Raw genomic sequence first — 17,568 nt, forward strand, 5'->3', positions numbered from 1 at the left:
TACATTTCTAACCTTCATTAACTCACCTTATTTAAATATTTTGCTCCCAAAAACTTATGAGAGAAAGTACTGTGATACGTTGATCCAAATTCTCAATTTTATTCATTTGAAGTTTTATCATCCACCAATTAACCCACAACATGATGAGTTACGGATAACTCAAACCTAAATTTTTACCTTGTCAGCTCAACTTGTTTGGTATATTAGCGTACCGTGTCCATTAGCAAACTTGAAGAGAAGGCTACTTTGAAAACTTGACTAACCAAGATTTTATTTTCTACCTTTGCATCTTAACCATTGTTTGGTAGGGTGAAAATCTTGTGGGCGGGTGTGTTGTGGTTGGGTGCGAGACACTGACAGACTATCACACTTGACGAGTTACGGGGTGCACAATCCTGCATGATGAAGTGTTTATATGTGGTAGTGTTATCTCTAAATAATACGAGGCCTTTTAAGGTAAAATTTAATAGCAAAATTGTGCAAGTTCAGACTTAAATTGAACAATATCATACCACGTGAATGAAAAGACGAGGGAGAAATGTTTATACTTTTTATTCAAGGGTTTGTTGGTAAAACAATATCATTTTTCTGCCTTCCACCCAATTAAAGTTCTTGGTCATACACTAAAATGTGAATCCAGACGACGCAAGGGACTCCATGGCCCAATGGATAAGGCGCTGGTCTACGAAACCAGAGACTCTGGGTTCGATCCCCAGTGGAGTCGTACCAGTTATTTGATTTTTTATTTTTTTTTGGACTGAACAAATTGCACTTTATTATGTTGAATATTTTGACAATAGTCACAATACAATTTAGATATTAATTAAGAAAATAAGTTACATCTAAAAATGCCCAAAATTTAAAGTTTTAAAAAAAAAGAAATTCAAAATTTAATTCAAAAAATTGGGTTCTACAAATTATTTTGGTCCAAAAAAACATGCAACCCATATTAATGGATTGAACAAACTGCACTTAAAATTTCAAAACATATGGCTTTATCAACTCTACCCTCTTTCGTATGGCTTTAGATATGCAATACGCTTCATTATAATAATAAGAGTTACACAACCTCTCACCGAAAAAAAAAAAAAACATTAAAAAAAAAAATAGTAATTATTAGATTGAATGTTATGGATAAAATAATATGGGTATCAAGTTCCTTTTTATGGTTATCAAGTATTACTTGTTGAATTATTTGTATAATTACTTATAAAATTTATTTCAATTTCAATTTTAAAGTGTTGAATTGGACTTATTTGGCAACCGTTTTACTTGTGTTTTTGTGGTCAAACCACTAAAAAACATAAACAAATAATGAAATCATGTTGTTATAACATTTGCTACGTATTGCGGAGAATGACACATCTAGTCCAGAAAGGCCTAAATTTAAAAGTAAAAAAAAGAAAAAAAAAAAAGAAAAAGATGTTTTCATTATAATGTATATACCATATTTTCTTACCATCTTCAAATATTATTTTTTTTTAACAAAAAGCCAACATAGTGTAAATATATACTACATTTTTCTTACAATCATTTAAATATATATATTTTAAAATATAAATTTTGCAATAAATTAGTTACTGTACTAAATATGTTTAGGGGATGCTTTGTTCACTTATCCAAAAACAGTTCTCAATAGCTGAGGGGATGAAAATCTATTTTTAAAAAAATAAAAATAGTTTTGTTAACTAAAGTTTTTAAAAATAGCTTAAAAAATTGTCAATTAAATAGATATTTGACCAAAAAAAAAATTATTTTTCTATTATCAAAAAATAAAACTACAAAACTAAACCAAACAAGTCCAACCTTATATTTCGTAAAAAATAAAAAAAATTCAAGTTAGAAATAGTTGACAAATGAAACCTTGTTTTAGGCTTTTTTTGTTTTTGCCTAAAACATAAATAGTATTTTTGTTATAGGAGTATTTTAGAAAAAATTTGAGAGCGATATTTTGATGTGAAAATGTCAAAAACAAAAATATGAACCGTTATAGTTTTGGGCCATGAATAGTTATAAAAAAAAAATAAAAAAAAAAACTTTTGGGTATTTTGGTTTAGACCACTATTCACAAAGTATTTTAGCATTTTATAAAATAAAATAAAACTGTATTAAACATATTTTTATTATCAATATCAACACTATAACAACTCAAAAATAAATAAATAAAAAACAAAAACAAACGCATACTCATAGAAACCATTTCAACCACAAAAGGAAGAAATTTCAACTTGGACGGCCCGCCGACAAACGAAAGCGACCTCCAAAAAGACGAGCACCACAGAACCAGTCCCGAAATGAAACCCAAATGAAATTCAAATCTAGTCCTTTACCAATCACGTCTCAGCAATAGATCGTCCCTTCCTAACCACAACTTTAGATACGCTCTCTCACACGTGTCACACAATTTTTACTCTCTACTCCACTGATTCAAATACGATCTGTCATTCCATCCACGAGAAGCCACGTGGACACAGCCCTACACACCTCCCCTCTCTTTCTCTCTGTGGAAAACTCGGTAAAGTTGTTTTACAGAGAAAGTTTCTCTCTCATCTGGAGAAGTTTTGATGCGATAATCGCTGTGAAATTCGGCGATGGTTGGATCAATTCACGAGTGCTTAGTCGAATTGTGTTTTGTTGCGAAGATCTGTTGCCGTTTCTTTAGCTATGTTTGATTGGAACGACGAGGAGGTAAGCAATTTCCTTCTTTTTCTTTTTAATTTATTTCTTAGTCCTGTTTGGTTACTGGGAAACAAGTGGAAAAGAACACAGAAGAGTATAAAATTTTGAGTTGTTTCGTTTACTTGAAGATAATTTATTGTTATTTTTTATACAGTTCATTGGATAAGTTATGTGGTTTGTGTTTCAAGATTTTTCTTTTATTCTGCAATATTTTTCCAGCTACAAAGGGAGCACTCGATAAGTTAGTTTATGATTGAGATTTATAAAATTATTTATTTTTGTTTTTCTTCTTATATATCCTCAGTAACCACACATCGGGTATAATAAAATTCCAACTTTCCAAATCTTAGAGTTCACTTGCATCCTACATTTTCTTGGCGACCAAACAGGAGGGCCGGTTCTTGTAAGTTTCTGATAGTTAAAAACGTATGAAAAGCTTATATGTGCAGAAACAGAGCGTCGAATTTGAATTGGATTTCTGGTATCTCTGTTTATTTTATTTTTATTCAATAGTTCTTGGAGTTCTATTGTCTTGATTATTTAGGAATTTCAAAAGTTAATTATAGTTTAAAGTTCTCCATATTGCTTTTTATTGAAAAAGATATGTTATTGGGAATATTTATTTAGGACTTAATTAGGGGTGTTTTCCAAAAAAATAAAAATAAATAAATAAATAAATATAAATTCACAGTTCGATAGGTAGACTGTTTTGCTTCATGTCACCATGTGCTGGAGTTACGAGAGGTGGACGGTATTTTGATCTTGGTTTGAGGAATTGAATCATCAGTTAATTACCACTTTGCAAGTAGCAACTCAATTAATTGATATTTAAAAGTGGTCAATGTTTGTGTGTGTGAGCAAGGAGAGTTTTTAAGGAAGATTAGAATGTAAACAATATGTACTATAATATATGTGTGGGTGTATTAGGTGAATACTATAATTCACAAATGACGTCAGAAGCTAACAAGGTTTCTTGATGATGTATGCAACAAGATAAGACATAAATAAGGCTTGAGAGAGACATCTATGTTTTTTTATGTAATATTAGACTAGGGAAGAATTGCAGTAGTTTTAAGAAAAAAATACAATGGAGTGAACATGAGATTATTTAATATCAGGTAAGATTAAAGAATGACTTTACATGAGCTTTTGAGTTAACTTTTAAATATATATAACATTTATTTTTTACTTTTCTGTAAATTGTTAGGAATAAGAATCATGTGTTGGAAATATCATACTCAAAACTTTGGTTGTAATGCCTCAAAGTGTCATGAGGCTTATGAGTACAACTATTGAAGACATTGCAGACGAAGATTTGCAAAGAATACAGTGAGAAATTCACATCTTCAATCGCATATCTAGGACACAGGTAAATCAACCTTAGAAAGACTAAATAAATTAGTTTGATCTACAGGTGCCCAAAAAACTGTAAGAGTCGGTAAGCCGGTCTTGACCGAGCTGTACGGTTTGGTTTAGTTCTGTGATGGAATGGTTCAGTTCCGTATCTAAAAATTAAATAACTGTTGATAAAATTCGGTTTTGGTTTGGGATTGAACCAAACTATTAGAGATAACTTAATATATATATATATATGTTACATGAACTCTTCAAAAGTAAGTGAGTTACCAACACATATTACTTGGACTTAGGTATGGGATATGTGTCTGACACTTTTGGTTGGACATGCACCTAAATTTTTTTTTCAGTAATTCTTTTATTATATTATTATTTTTGAAAGAGTAAATGCCAATTTTGAATTCTATGTTACTGCTACATAAACATATTTTTTACTCTAAAAAAAATAAAAATATTAAATAAAATGAATATTTAGCAGTGTCTAGGTGTCCTTTTGTTTGGGAATTTGACATGTCCGACGCATGGATGCATACCCGTACCCGACACAATATCCGGGTCCATGTAACATAGATATTTATATTATTTATGTAATACAAATGATCGATTTTTGTTGGTAGACATGCAGATAATATAACTTACCATACGCTACAATACATAGTATAATCACACGCACACGCATATATAATTCTCAAATTTTGATTTTTCATTTGATTAATATGAATATATATATATATATATATATATATATATATATATATATAAAGTCCAAAACCGTAGAACCAAACCGATCATTTACCTGCCCGTTTTCCATTTAAAACTTTACCATACCAAGCCTATTAGGGGCAGGGTGTAAACCCACTGGGCCAGGACATTTTGTATGCCCAAAAATATATATCAAGCTCCAATACGGTCCCTCACATGTGATCATGTTTTGCATGTGGCAGGACAAACAAATGATACCAAGATCAGAACAAAAGCAGACTACCACATTGAACCGTGGAACAAATACAGAGATGGAGACTTGAACCCAACATCTGTCAAAACCAACACTCAGAACCATGTTAGAACATCAGTTTCCTCAAATATTTTAGCAGTTAGAGAATGAATCAAAAGAATGTATATCAAGCTCCAGTAGCCTCTCTCACGTGCAACTCTGTTTTTGCACATGGTGAGACAAGCTCACCAAACCAAAACCCAGACAAGGGCAAACTTGCATATCAAACCGGGGAACCAAATTAAGGTTAAAAACAAAAACCTGGGAACAAATGCAAAGATGAAGATTTGAACCAAGACCTCTCAGAATCAAAAGCTCAATACCCTTTTAAAATACCAATTCGCCCAAAAATTTCAGCTGTTGTAGAATGGGCTCAACAATTTACCTCAAGCTCCAAACATTCATGATAGTTATTTGGGTTCTCCAAACATTCATGGTGGTTCTTATGTTAGTTAGACTTGATTGATCTGTATTCTAAAATCAAAAGCTTACTTGGGGGAAATTTAAGTTTATTATTGTTTACATTATTATAACTAGTTCTTCTTCAAGCTACTGTTGCATGTGTTGTTCATGAAACTATAGTTGCATGTTATTGGGTTTTCTTTCTTTCAATGGTAACATCGTTCATGAAATGTCAGGAAGCTAATATGGATTTCATGATGTCTATGTTGCATGACCATGTTCAGCATTTGCTTGATTTAGAAGCTATGATTGATATTAGAGTTTACACTTCAATGAGAGGAAATTGTTGTCCCCTTGTTAGTTGTTCCTTGCTTGAGAAATGGTGGGATATTGGCTTGGGGAAGGACCTAAATTGTTGTCGCATTGTGCCATTATTACAATTATTTTGGGTATCTTGGTTAAAGAAATTATAGGGTGTTTCTGATGAGTGATGACAAAGAATTTTCTTATGAAGATATATGGGATATAGTTTATCTCCTTGTCTCTCTATTGTGTTTTACTTCAAAAGAGTTCAATGGTGGTCCCATCACTGTTATTTTGAGTGACTGGACCACATATGCAGATTGAACATAATTGATACCTATTAGAACCTGCCTCTGATACCTTAATAGACAACCAAGTCTATCGGAAGCTTAAGTTGTTATGTAGTGGGCCCAACTATATATACCAAGCTCTAACACCCTCTCTCTCTCTCTCTCACTCACACACACACACACACACACACCCCACACACAATGAAGCATGCACCCATGCATCACTCCAATTTGTAGTTGTTCTTTGATCCTATGGATTGACAATTGATTGAATTCACGTTGATTATAGTGTTGCAGTGCTTAACTCGTGTATTGATGATATTTGATTTTCTTTTTACTTTTTTCAGCTAGAAAATATAATATGGGGTGAGACTGGTGAGAGTGATGATCATATTGTGCCTTATCCCAAGGGCAATGAAGAGAAACCTCCAGGTTTATGTGGAGATCGAATTAAGGCGGAAGTGAATCAGGAAGCTGCTAGCATTATACCAACTGAGCAGAAGAAACGTATTGCTAAAACTGAATTGCATGGGGTTAAACTGGAGAGCAATTCCCAGTGTGACACAAATGAAGGAATTCCACCAGATGGATATGGCATTGACTCATGGCCTGCTTTATCTTTATCAAATGCTGCCAAAAGTGATAAGGATTCCATGGGTGCTGAAGTATCTAACAATTTAACTGAAATTGCCAAATATGATTCCTCAAGAGGTGGTGCACACATCAGTTAAAGGAAAAAAATTAGTCTAACTTAACTTTATTAGTTCTGATTGTGCAATTTTTTTTTTTTTTTGACAGACCGGGCAGCTCTAGCAGATAGTGGTTCTGAGGTATTCCAAAATCAGCATGAAGATAGAGAGCAAGGTGATTTTGTTGACTATGGCTGGGCTAATATTGGAAGCTTTGATGATCTTGATAGAATTTTCAGGTAATTTTAGTCTTCCTGATGAAACATCATCATGCCGGTATTCTGAGTTGGAACCCTTATATTCTTTCTTGATGCAACAATGTGCATCATTATATGCCACCAAACATAAGGGAAATCCTGAAAAACATGATTTAGGGAAATTATATGATTTTTTCTTCCTCAAACATGATATTGGTCCCACCTTCTGCTTAAAGAATGAACTTTAATTTGAATACGATCTCTGTCACCCTTTAAAGATGGGAAGTTGCTGAAACACAAATGACATTTTAAATATCTGATGATGTGTTTTTTTTTTTTTTTTTTTTTTTTTTTTTATCTTGGAAGGTAATCATTAGATATACAACAGCACCTTCTGCATAGAGGTTTCAGTAAAAAAAAAAAAATATACCAAATATTAAGATAATCTCAGTTCTGAAAAATGGATTGCATCATTCTCCCCTTTCATTTATAGATAGAACAGTTGTATCTGTTTCAGTTGAACAACGAGCATGATTGTGTGCTTCGGTGCATATTACCATTCAATACCAAGAAATATTTAATTAAGAACTAAAATTCCATTTTATTATCTTAATAATTTTACAGAAATGTCTCCTAAAATTTAGTTTTAGTTATTTCTATCCTTTTTAATTTTTAAATACCATTTGTGACTAATGTAACAGTTCTACCTGCACCTATCTGACTCAATATCCTCACAAGTGATATTTTGCAGCAACGATGACTCAATGTTTGGACATGTAAGCCTTGCTAATGCAGATGAGCTATGGTCGTCTTCCAATGATGTAACTAGTACCCAAGAGAAGTCTTTTCCCTTGTCTATGGACTCTCCAAATTTGGGGTCAGGAGCATTGAACAGAACAACCGAGAATTTTGAAATTAAAACAGAACATATGCTGTATCCAGACCAGTCATTTACCCCAGCTTATGAGAAAATAAATCACCCCACTTCTCATCCTCAACAGAATGGACAGGCAAACATGAGTCACATAGAATATACTGGAAGTGAAAGCAAGACCTTGAAGAAGGAGAAGGTAGTAACTGTTGATGTGGTGTAATTTGTTTAATATATGTTTTATGGGATAATATATGCTGTCAAATTGTCCCAGTCATAGTCTTATCTTTCATTTGAATGAGTTCAATGAAGAAAGCATTTACTTGTTTGTTGGCTTTCACACAGACAGATTTGGATATGGTTGGGGATACCTCAGAATTTGTCAACTCTCATCTCGATGCTGTTGGAACTTCAAATGATTTTGTGGACAAGGTAATCGTTTTTATCTTCTGTTTCAGAAAAAAGAAACTGACTTTTAATTCCTTAATCAACAGCTTCTAGTTTTTCAGGTCTGAGTTAAAATTTTGGACTCATTCAATGATCAGCTAGGTCTGGGCGCACAAACAAACAAATAAATAAATAAAAAGAAGAATAATGCAGGCCCAAATATGATCTACGCTAAATTAGCGTACTTTTATGCATATATAAGTTCCATACTATCTAAGAGTAACATTGATATATTTTGCAGCATTGATTTTGACTTCCATTGTACATGCATGAAAATCATCTCTTAGTTATGGATGATTCTCTCTTTAATGCCCAAAATCAAATAATCTGTTGTGGCCTTAGGGCTCAACATTTGATAGGCTTGTTGCAGACACTTGTTGTAATAGAAACAAGCGTCGTTGGAAAAAGTGGGGCTAGAAACAAGGATCTTTCATGCTAACATGTGCACACGGATTACTTATCAAAAAAAAAAGAAAAAAAAAAAAGAAAAGAAAAAAACATGCTCACACGTATTATTGATGTAAAAATCTTTTTTCCTTTCGTTTTCTTTATGCTTTATGAAATACCATTCCTTCAAACTTGTTAAATATATTGTACTTCCAAAGATAAAAAGCTTGTCCTTTTTTAGTGAAAACTGTGAAGCCAAAGTGTATGAAAAAAAAAAAAAAAAAGTCTAATGCAACTATTACTGAAAGACTGTGCAAGGCTTTTGTGGGGATAATAATATAAAAAGCAGGTTAGTATAAACAATTACCACATTTTCTTCTTTCTACATTCTTTGGCACAAACTGTGTTTGAGGTGATCCTAACTTTAAGAGTTGTACTAGATGGAGTTTCAACCTCAGAAGCATGGACACTTTTAAAAGGAATCATGTGCATGCCTAGAAGGTGTTGAACGCTGACATTTCTCAGGTTTCTTCGATAGTGACTTGTTCATGATCTAAAAATTAAAATTTTGAGTTTTAAGCAGGCAAACACTCGTCAGCATGTGATTGACAAATTTTGGACCCTTGAAATGTGATTTCTCTTGGCATGGAAACACTATAACTGGAAAGAAGGCTCAAACTAAAGGTTTATGCAACCATATTAAAGAGTTTGACCATCTTTGCAGATTGGTCATTCGAGTATTCTAGGCGCAAAACAATTTAACTTGAAATAATTTTAGTTTTTTCCTTCTTCTAGCCTTTCCTTTATATGGAGTATGTCACTTCCTTCTCACAAGTAAAGTTACTGGTATTTGTTTCTCATTACTAAACCATCTTCATTGGCTTTCTCTCTTGTATATCAGACTTATCAGATGACTACACTTTCATTGTCTCGTAATCATTCCTAATCTTTTTTTTTTTCTCTTATCAATATATCCATATCACATCCGCATTTCAGTCATACTTATTTATAAACATGCTGTTTGTAATTACTTAGCAGCTTTTTCCAAATACCATGGTTGGTCTAAAAGCTGTTTTATTGATTCTACTTTTTTTGTTTTGGAGGTATATGTCGATTACACAATATGCTAGAAGCACTCCACTTAACTCATCATGTGTTGTTTAATTACATCATATCGAATTTCTTCCTCCTTGTGAGTGGTTGAGCTTGTCTATCAAAAATCTTCACTTTTTGGCATTTCTTAACCCTCAATCTTCAATATATCCATATTCATATTCCTAGTTTTGTTCCTAGTCTTGTTCCTAGTTTTGCTAAATCCTCACGACTGTAGAGCTTCTCTCTAAAACATCTAATTTAGATTATATCGGAATGTGGAATCTTGTCTTGAATGTTTAATGCAAAAAAATTATAGACTTAACATTGATCCCTAACGTGGGTGTACACCAATAGAAACTTCAATTGTGTATCTTACTGTTATTCTTATTATGGTCCAAGCTCTATCAAGTATGCCACATATCATATCAATATTTGTTCATGACTCGTTTCATTTTTAAACCTTCCTTATTATATTTTTATCCTTTCAAACAATTCCATAAGGATCATATGAAGATCTTTTTTCTTCCATTTTTGCCATTTTGTCACTCTCTGTCCAGTAGATAGCTTCCATCATTGATCTGCTGACAGAAACTCAGATTGATTTTTATATATTGTTATTTGAAGTCTTAATTGACTTGGCAAGTCTCCTGCAGAATTTGATATTATGACCTATTAATTTTGTACCACTTTTTATCTGTACAACTTTTAATTTTTCTTTCTCTTTACTTCTTCACCACTCATGAAACATTGTTTTTTAATATTTGTTAGTTAAGATATGTCATCATCCCTAAACTTGTTCAAACATCAAAGGAATACTAGGCGTAACCCCTTCTTAATCAAGATATGTCATCATCCCTAACTAATTTACAATCTCTTTTTTTAAATCCCTTTCTCTCTCTCTCTCTTACATATCTAAAACATTTGTTAAAGGGTCAAGCTCTCTTGTAGAATGACCTTACCAGCCTTTACGCTTCAATCATTCTACTCATCTAATTAAGAAAGAATATCTGACTTCTGTTTGGTTCGTTCTTTAAAGGTTATTAGATGTTATTCATTATTTTTTCTCTTATAAATAATATTTGTTATAAGATCATATGCAACTGCGAAGTCTATGATAGCATCCATGGTATCCCTTTTATCTCCAAATCCTTATCTACCATCCACTACCTCATATGGTTCATGTTTTCTTTTTCTGTGTTACCGTTAAAATCTCCACCTGGAAATATTTCTTTTCTTCAGTGTGTACCTTGAATTAATTCATCTATACGGTTCCAAAACTGTGTCTTAATGCATTTGTCTAGTTCTACTTGGAGTATTTAACCGTAGCTATTTATTTTTACTATTATTTTCTTCCAGTATAATTTCGATATTTGTCACATTTTTTAGAAGCAATTACAGCTTTTCCTTTTAAATTTTATCTATTTTTATCCCCACTCATTTTCTGTTTTTATTTTTGTACAAGTTTATATTCAATATTTTCAATTTCTTTTTCTTTCTTACCAGGTTAGTTTGTTGGGGCATGTTATATTAACCATCATTTCACTCATGTGTCTACATACTCCTTCCTTTTACTTGTCATTGTCCCTATAATCTGGATCAAGCCTATTATGTTAAACTAGTTTCTTTATCTGTGTATCTCCAGAATAGGGATATCAATAGAACAGATTTGGGAAGGGGAATCCTCTTCCCATGAACACCCTGGAAAAGGAAAACGATTTTCAAAAAATCATCCCAAAGTCAAGGGTGGGGCAACATACAATGGAAGGTGTTTTTTTTTTTTTTTTTTTTTTTTTTTTTTGGGACAGTTGGAAATACCATCAGGTTGCAAATCTTTCACAATTTTTAGTATACACTGTGACATACAAAAGCAAAGGAATGGCATATTGTTATCAGTCCAAACATTGAAATCTACCACAACAATGATTTTTTTTTTTTTTTAAATGTTAACTGTAATCCATAGTATTTGACACTAAAAGGCTTTGTTCATGTGGAACGTTACATTTACTATTAATGATCATGCAATTTAAGGACCTCATACTATCTTATATTTTGTCCCACAAACCCACCCCTTCCATGATGTAGAGTCTCCCATTCAGGCGGGCAGGTTGCTCAGTTTTTATCAAATTGACATCCTAAGTTCAGAATAGTGTATGAATCTGTGCACTTTTACCAAACCCCTCCCTCTTTTCCTTTACATGCCAATACACATCTCATGAATATTCAGGAACCCTGGAGATTTTGTAACTGCCTATGAAATAGTTACTTATTAGCTATCAACAACTGGGCATCAATTTGTTGTCAAATTAATACATTGAACTTTTCTTTCACTAGAACTTTGGAGAAAACCTAGCAGTCCTTTTAAGAGTCCTTCCTTTTTGTGTATGTAAAAGTCAAAGTGTTGCTCTAGTTGTTTTCATATGTGCAGGTGAACAGACAAAAGAAATTGCTGAAAGGCCGGAAAAAATCAGTTGAAAAAAGTGGAAGGAGACAATTAGAGGATGTGTGTACTACCTGCTCTCCATCTGGAAACCAATTCCAACAATTTGATGGACAATTTCAGTCGCCAATGGACCAAATTTGTCCATCTCCAGTGCTCCACCAGCAAAGGCAGCTTCAAGGACCTGAGTCTCTGCAGTACCATCATTTCTCCAACACACTTTTAGCCCCTTCTATGTACAGGAATATGACAAATCAGTATCCTGCCATGCCATTACTACCACATATTCATTCTGAGGAAGATGATCGTCAAGTGGTGCTTCCAGGATGTAAAATTTCACCTGGTAAAGAAAATATTTTAAAGAAATCACCAGACGCTGCTGTGAAGCCTCTGATGATGACACCTCAGGAAAAAATTGAAAAATTAAGGCGACGACAGCAAATGCGAGCAATGCTTGCAATTCAGAAACAACAGCAGCAATTAACTCATAAAGTTTCTTGTATTAATAATGCTGTCACCCAAAAAAGTTTGATAGAAAACCAAACGCAGCTTATTGAAGGAGGGACCATTGAAGTTGAAGAAAATCTAGCCACTCTTCCTCCTCTTGACCAGAACTCGCTTGTAGAACAGGATGATTTCAATACAAACTCCATGGCAATTGATGATTGTTCAGTGGAAGACACAATACTTTATCAACTGCAGGATGTCATTGCAAAGGTTTATTATACTTCCAGGTTGAATTTTTTCCCAGTGGATTATTAAGTAGATTAAATCATAATTCCAGTGAATATTCTCTTGCAGTTGGACATCAGAATAAGACTTTGCATACGGGATAGCTTGTTTAGATTGGCTCAAAGTGCAATGCAAAGGCATTATGCTACTGATACAGGCAGCACCAACAAAAGTAGCAGAGATGAAGCTCTAACAAAAGAAGAAATAACTAGTCATAACAGGTATGAAACTAAATGATGTTATCATTATATTTATATCTAAAAGTTCACCCAAAAAGGTCATTATAACCTGTCTTGAGTTTTTGTTGTTTAAAAGTTGTTTCCGAGTTAGACAATTAGAAATTCACCTATAGAGTCAAATATAACGAGTTAAGAAAATTTTGTGTTGGTTTTAACTGATGATTGGACTGTCAGAATCATTTTAGTGTCGATCAAACAAGAATAAAGTTTGCATTAGAAAAACTTACTACTATAAGGAATTGAGTTTTTAATTTTTGCTCATTCACAAATTTGATCATTGTATGGAGAAAAGTCCAACTTGAAAAATAAAATCAACATTTAAGTTGTGATCGTTGTTCGGTCAACTAAAAACTAGATTGAGAATGAAACATCTGAGAGGGAGAACTTTGGCTAGAATTGCTCCTCCTTTTTCATATTAGTACTTATAAAGGGTTATTCCTCCACTTCTTCTTCTATTGATCATCACTCCACCTCAAGATGGAGTGTAGCTATCAATCGTCCAAGTTGTTACATAGCTCAGAAAACATCCTTTGTCTAATATAAATATTCGCAACACCAATTCATCTTGTAAATTGACATGACTTTGGTAATCTGTTTATCACCACTGATCACATCTTTAACAAAGTAACTGTCCACTTCTGCATGTATTTCTTATCATGAAGTACTGGATTGGTAACAAACTGTAGATGTGGAATGTGGCTTGATTATCAGAAAACATCCACATTGGCTTAGCAGCAGTAAACCCACTTACTGTGTAATAGATTTGGCCCACATCATCACATGTTGCACGATCATCTCACGTGTTGGACGAGCCATGGATCCATACTCATTCTCTGTACTTGATCTAGCCAAGCCACAATATTTTGCTTCTCATTACTCATAATTAGGTTCTCAGCAACAAAAAATACAGAAACCAGAAAACCACCTCCTATTTATATGATCTCCTGCCTAATGTGTCTCAGAAAATCATACAACATTTAGGTAGTTAGGAGGCCTAAACCATGGACCCCAATAAGATTTCATCAGTTGTGGAAAGTTTCTCTCTGCAGGTTTTCTTTCATTCTGCTTGAATTGACTACAAACCTTTACAAGTATATAAAGCTTTCTCACTGGCTAGATCACTAAGTAACAGACTTTATCTTTCTAGAACTTTGTATATCGATTGGTATATCAACTACAAGGTTGGATATCAGACACTTATCTCTTGTGCAAACCACTATGCCCTAGAAGTACCTTAGTTGACAAACAGCCTTCATATATTAAGAAGGATTTAAGAATTTCTAATATGAAACAGTTGAGAAAACACTTTGTTCAGTTGAGTAGTACCAACTTTATTGCCGTCAGTAACTATTATACCATCAATCTACACTGCAAGCATAATTTTACAACCTTGACTACTGAAAAACAACAGGAATCTGACTGTATTATTTCATAAGCAACAATTACAACATTAACTTATCAAGCCATGTCATGCAACATTGTTTAGAATTTTAATAGCCTTTTTAAACCTGCACACCCCCTCATGTAACACACCCAGAAGGTTGCTCCATGTACATGTTTTCTTGGATAACATCATTCACAAAGTGTTTTCTTATCATGTCGGTAAAGAGGTAGACCTTTTATAGGAAACGTAAAGAATTAAGATCGGTTACGGGTGAAAATGTCTCAAAATGATCATTCTCAAAGGTTTTGAATGCATCACCAGTTCACGATTAATTGAGCCTTCAGTCGCACAGTTCCATCAAGCTGGTAATGCATAGTATAAACCCAATGACACCTGCAGCCTACTTTCCTGGATGAAAAAAATTGAGCCCTTGTAGACCGTTTTGATGCGAGGCTAAGTTCTCCTGAGTAATCACAAAAACACACAACAGTACCTACATCCACAGATTAGAAGTGGTAATCCATACGGAAAAAAAGAAGAGAGAGAGCGAAAAAGAAAAAGAAAAATGAAAAGAAAGGAAATAGGAATAAAAGAAGAGGACATGGAATTTGGATAACAGTGATCATATCTTTAATGTTTGAAGCAGTATAAAGGACAGCACTAATAAAAAGGGGAGCAAGCAGTTTCTTCCCAATGAGGAAGGATGACTTTCAAGCCCCTTGTGACTGAGGTAGGTCACGGTCACTGTTTGACCCCCTTAGCGTGTCCATTGATTACCTCAACTATTGGCATATGCCAAGGTTGTTACAAATGCATTAGTGGAATGTGAAAGAGGTAGAGCTCCCCCAGAGATACTACCTGTGTGCTGTCCTATTCCTCTTCCAGTCTCTCTCTCACAAAAAGGCACTCGTCATTATATCACAAACTCACAATGAATCACTTCTCTCCCACACCTACAAAATTCTTCGACCCACAACTTCATATAAAATTTACTATACCAGGACTCCTGCTCTGTGTACCCCATAGTCAATATCCTAGCCCTTCTCGTACATGTCTACAAGACACTGAAGCATCACACTTCCCTATTTGCCATAGGAGTCCTTCAAATTCTATCAACCATCTCTATGAGGTAGAGCCAAGAAGATCTTCATATATCCAACCTTCTCATAACACTACATCCCTCTTGTTTTCACAAGTCTCCAATGGCCTAGGTGTCTATTTATGACGATCCATTGCAACTGTCGAGACTTTTTATTTTGTTTTTATGGGTTTTGTTTAGATAGAATCGGGACTCCCAAGATGAACTCTTGGCTCCACTACTACTTATTGGGTCAAGGGGAGGACATGGAACAGAGATCCAATCACAGTAATAAGCAATCACAGAGAAAACAGAAGTTGACACAACCTGCTTTACATCTGGGGATTAAGTAGCACATACATAAACTTGATTTAATGTGCATACAAACATTTATTTTACATAAATTACTGCTGGTACTCTCGTATTATATATATATATATATATATATATATATATATATATATATATATATATATATAATTCTAATTATGTTATTATCCTATATAAAAAAGTGTGCTTACATGCTTGACATTTAGTGATTGTGATTATAATTTCAAATTTTCTTAAAGAAAAGGTTTTGCACTCTAAATTTGTTCATCTTGATTCTAAGATTGTTGTAGATGACTCATTTCATGTTGCCCCTGTTTCAGAATGCCTGATGTGGAAACAGAGACCAATCCCATAGACCGAACCATAGCTCGTTTGCTCTTTCATAGACCTCTGGACCTGTCAAGAAAACATCCTGAGACACCAGAGTCACCTGTATCTACCAAGCCCCAATGCGAAAGGAAACCAATCAGTTTAACGAGCATGCCAATGGGGTTCTTCCCTGAGGGTTCTAGAAATAAGCAAAATTTATCTCACCAGGGATCTATTCCTTGCTCATTTGCTGAAGAGGATAAGTCTAAAAACAGTCCCTGCATAGACAGTTCCGAGAATGCATCCAACAGTTGCCCAGCTGATGGTGGGGCTATGGAGGTTGATGCATCTCATTGAATAAAGCTGTGTTGTTTCAAAAACTACAAAAAGGGGTAATTTCTTTATCTCTTCTACGCACTTTGGTTTGCATTTCATGAAAAATTCTAGTGATTCACTCTGGAAATGAGGATTTTTTTTTTGGTTTCATTGTTCAGCCTTTCGATCCCTGTCAATCAGTGGTCGTGGAAGCTCAAAATCGGTACCATTGGGGCATCTTTATCTCTTTATATGCAAAATATTGCATGCATGCACAGTTGAAACATTGCAGTTAAATGTATTTATGCATTTTGATCTCTAGTTAACTTTCTACATCCTTAATGAACTCTCTCTCTGTGACGACTTCTGTATGTGTTTTCACGCGTGGTTGCTTTGTTGAAGGTCTGTAAGCTTGAAGGTATTTAACTTCCAACTTAAATAAGTTAAGACCTTACATATGTAATAATTATGCAAGCTCCTATATTTATAGCTGTTTTGTTTGTTTTTCAATTTCTGCAAGTTGAAACTTATTATTGTTTACGCGCATTAGGGCATGATGAATAATTATTTTAAGGGTTTGGATTCAACATGATTGGGCTAGCATGCATGAGAGAACTTGTTAGTCAAAGAAATGTGTCATCTATTTTTTTGCAACACCGAAATTGGAAACCTAGGGGGGTATTACAAGAACATGCTTTGTTCAGCTGAAGTTTACGAATAGGTGTGGAATTTTTAATAACGATAAAGAGTAAAAAGGTAAAAGCACACTCTTAAAGCTATTCCAATATAATACTTTTATTTTATTTATTTATTTTAAAGGGACAAATAAGCTTGTTAGTGAACTGTAACAAGCATAAAGCTTTATTGGTATGTTCACCCAATTAGAATACATTGTTCAGTTGATGAATTATTATTATTTATTTATTTGAGTGGAATTCTTTTTATTGAATGGTGTTGCCCGATTGAGTGGGGGCATGGCATGCCTCTACTCACCAACATCTATTCAATGACATGGACGCACGAAGTTACCCAGG

General features: G+C 33.9%; 1 protein-coding gene and 1 non-coding gene across 3 annotated transcripts; both read left to right on the forward strand.

Annotated features, from left to right (window-relative positions):
* Positions 1–651: 651 nt before the first annotated feature.
* On the forward strand, positions 652–724 carry TRNAR-ACG (transfer RNA arginine (anticodon ACG)). Its single transcript has one exon. It is a non-coding gene; the product is annotated as a tRNA-Arg (tRNA).
* A 1,723-nt stretch (positions 725–2,447) lies between these two features.
* LOC132299407 (protein LNK2) lies at positions 2,448–17,044 on the forward strand. 2 transcript variants are annotated; one of them, XM_059795976.1, is made up of 9 exons: positions 2,448–2,688; positions 6,372–6,735; positions 6,823–6,952; positions 7,662–7,980; positions 8,127–8,213; positions 12,118–12,864; positions 12,949–13,100; positions 16,231–16,611; positions 16,714–17,044. In XM_059795976.1, the coding sequence occupies exons 1-8, from the start codon at positions 2,665–2,667 to the stop codon at positions 16,574–16,576; spliced, it is 2,169 nt and encodes a 722-aa protein (XP_059651959.1). In that variant the 5' UTR covers positions 2,448–2,664; the 3' UTR covers positions 16,577–16,611; positions 16,714–17,044. The 2 variants fall into 2 exon arrangements, with proteins under 2 accessions (XP_059651959.1, XP_059651960.1); XM_059795977.1 differs by having other exon boundaries at positions 12,136–12,864.
* The last annotated feature ends 524 nt before the right edge of the window (positions 17,045–17,568 follow it).

Source organism: Cornus florida, unplaced genomic scaffold (assembly GCF_030987335.1).
Source record: "Cornus florida cultivar Cherokee Brave unplaced genomic scaffold, ASM3098733v1 CherokeeBrave_3.0.0_Hap2_Chr03, whole genome shotgun sequence".
Taxonomy (NCBI): Eukaryota; Viridiplantae; Streptophyta; class Magnoliopsida; order Cornales; family Cornaceae; genus Cornus; species Cornus florida.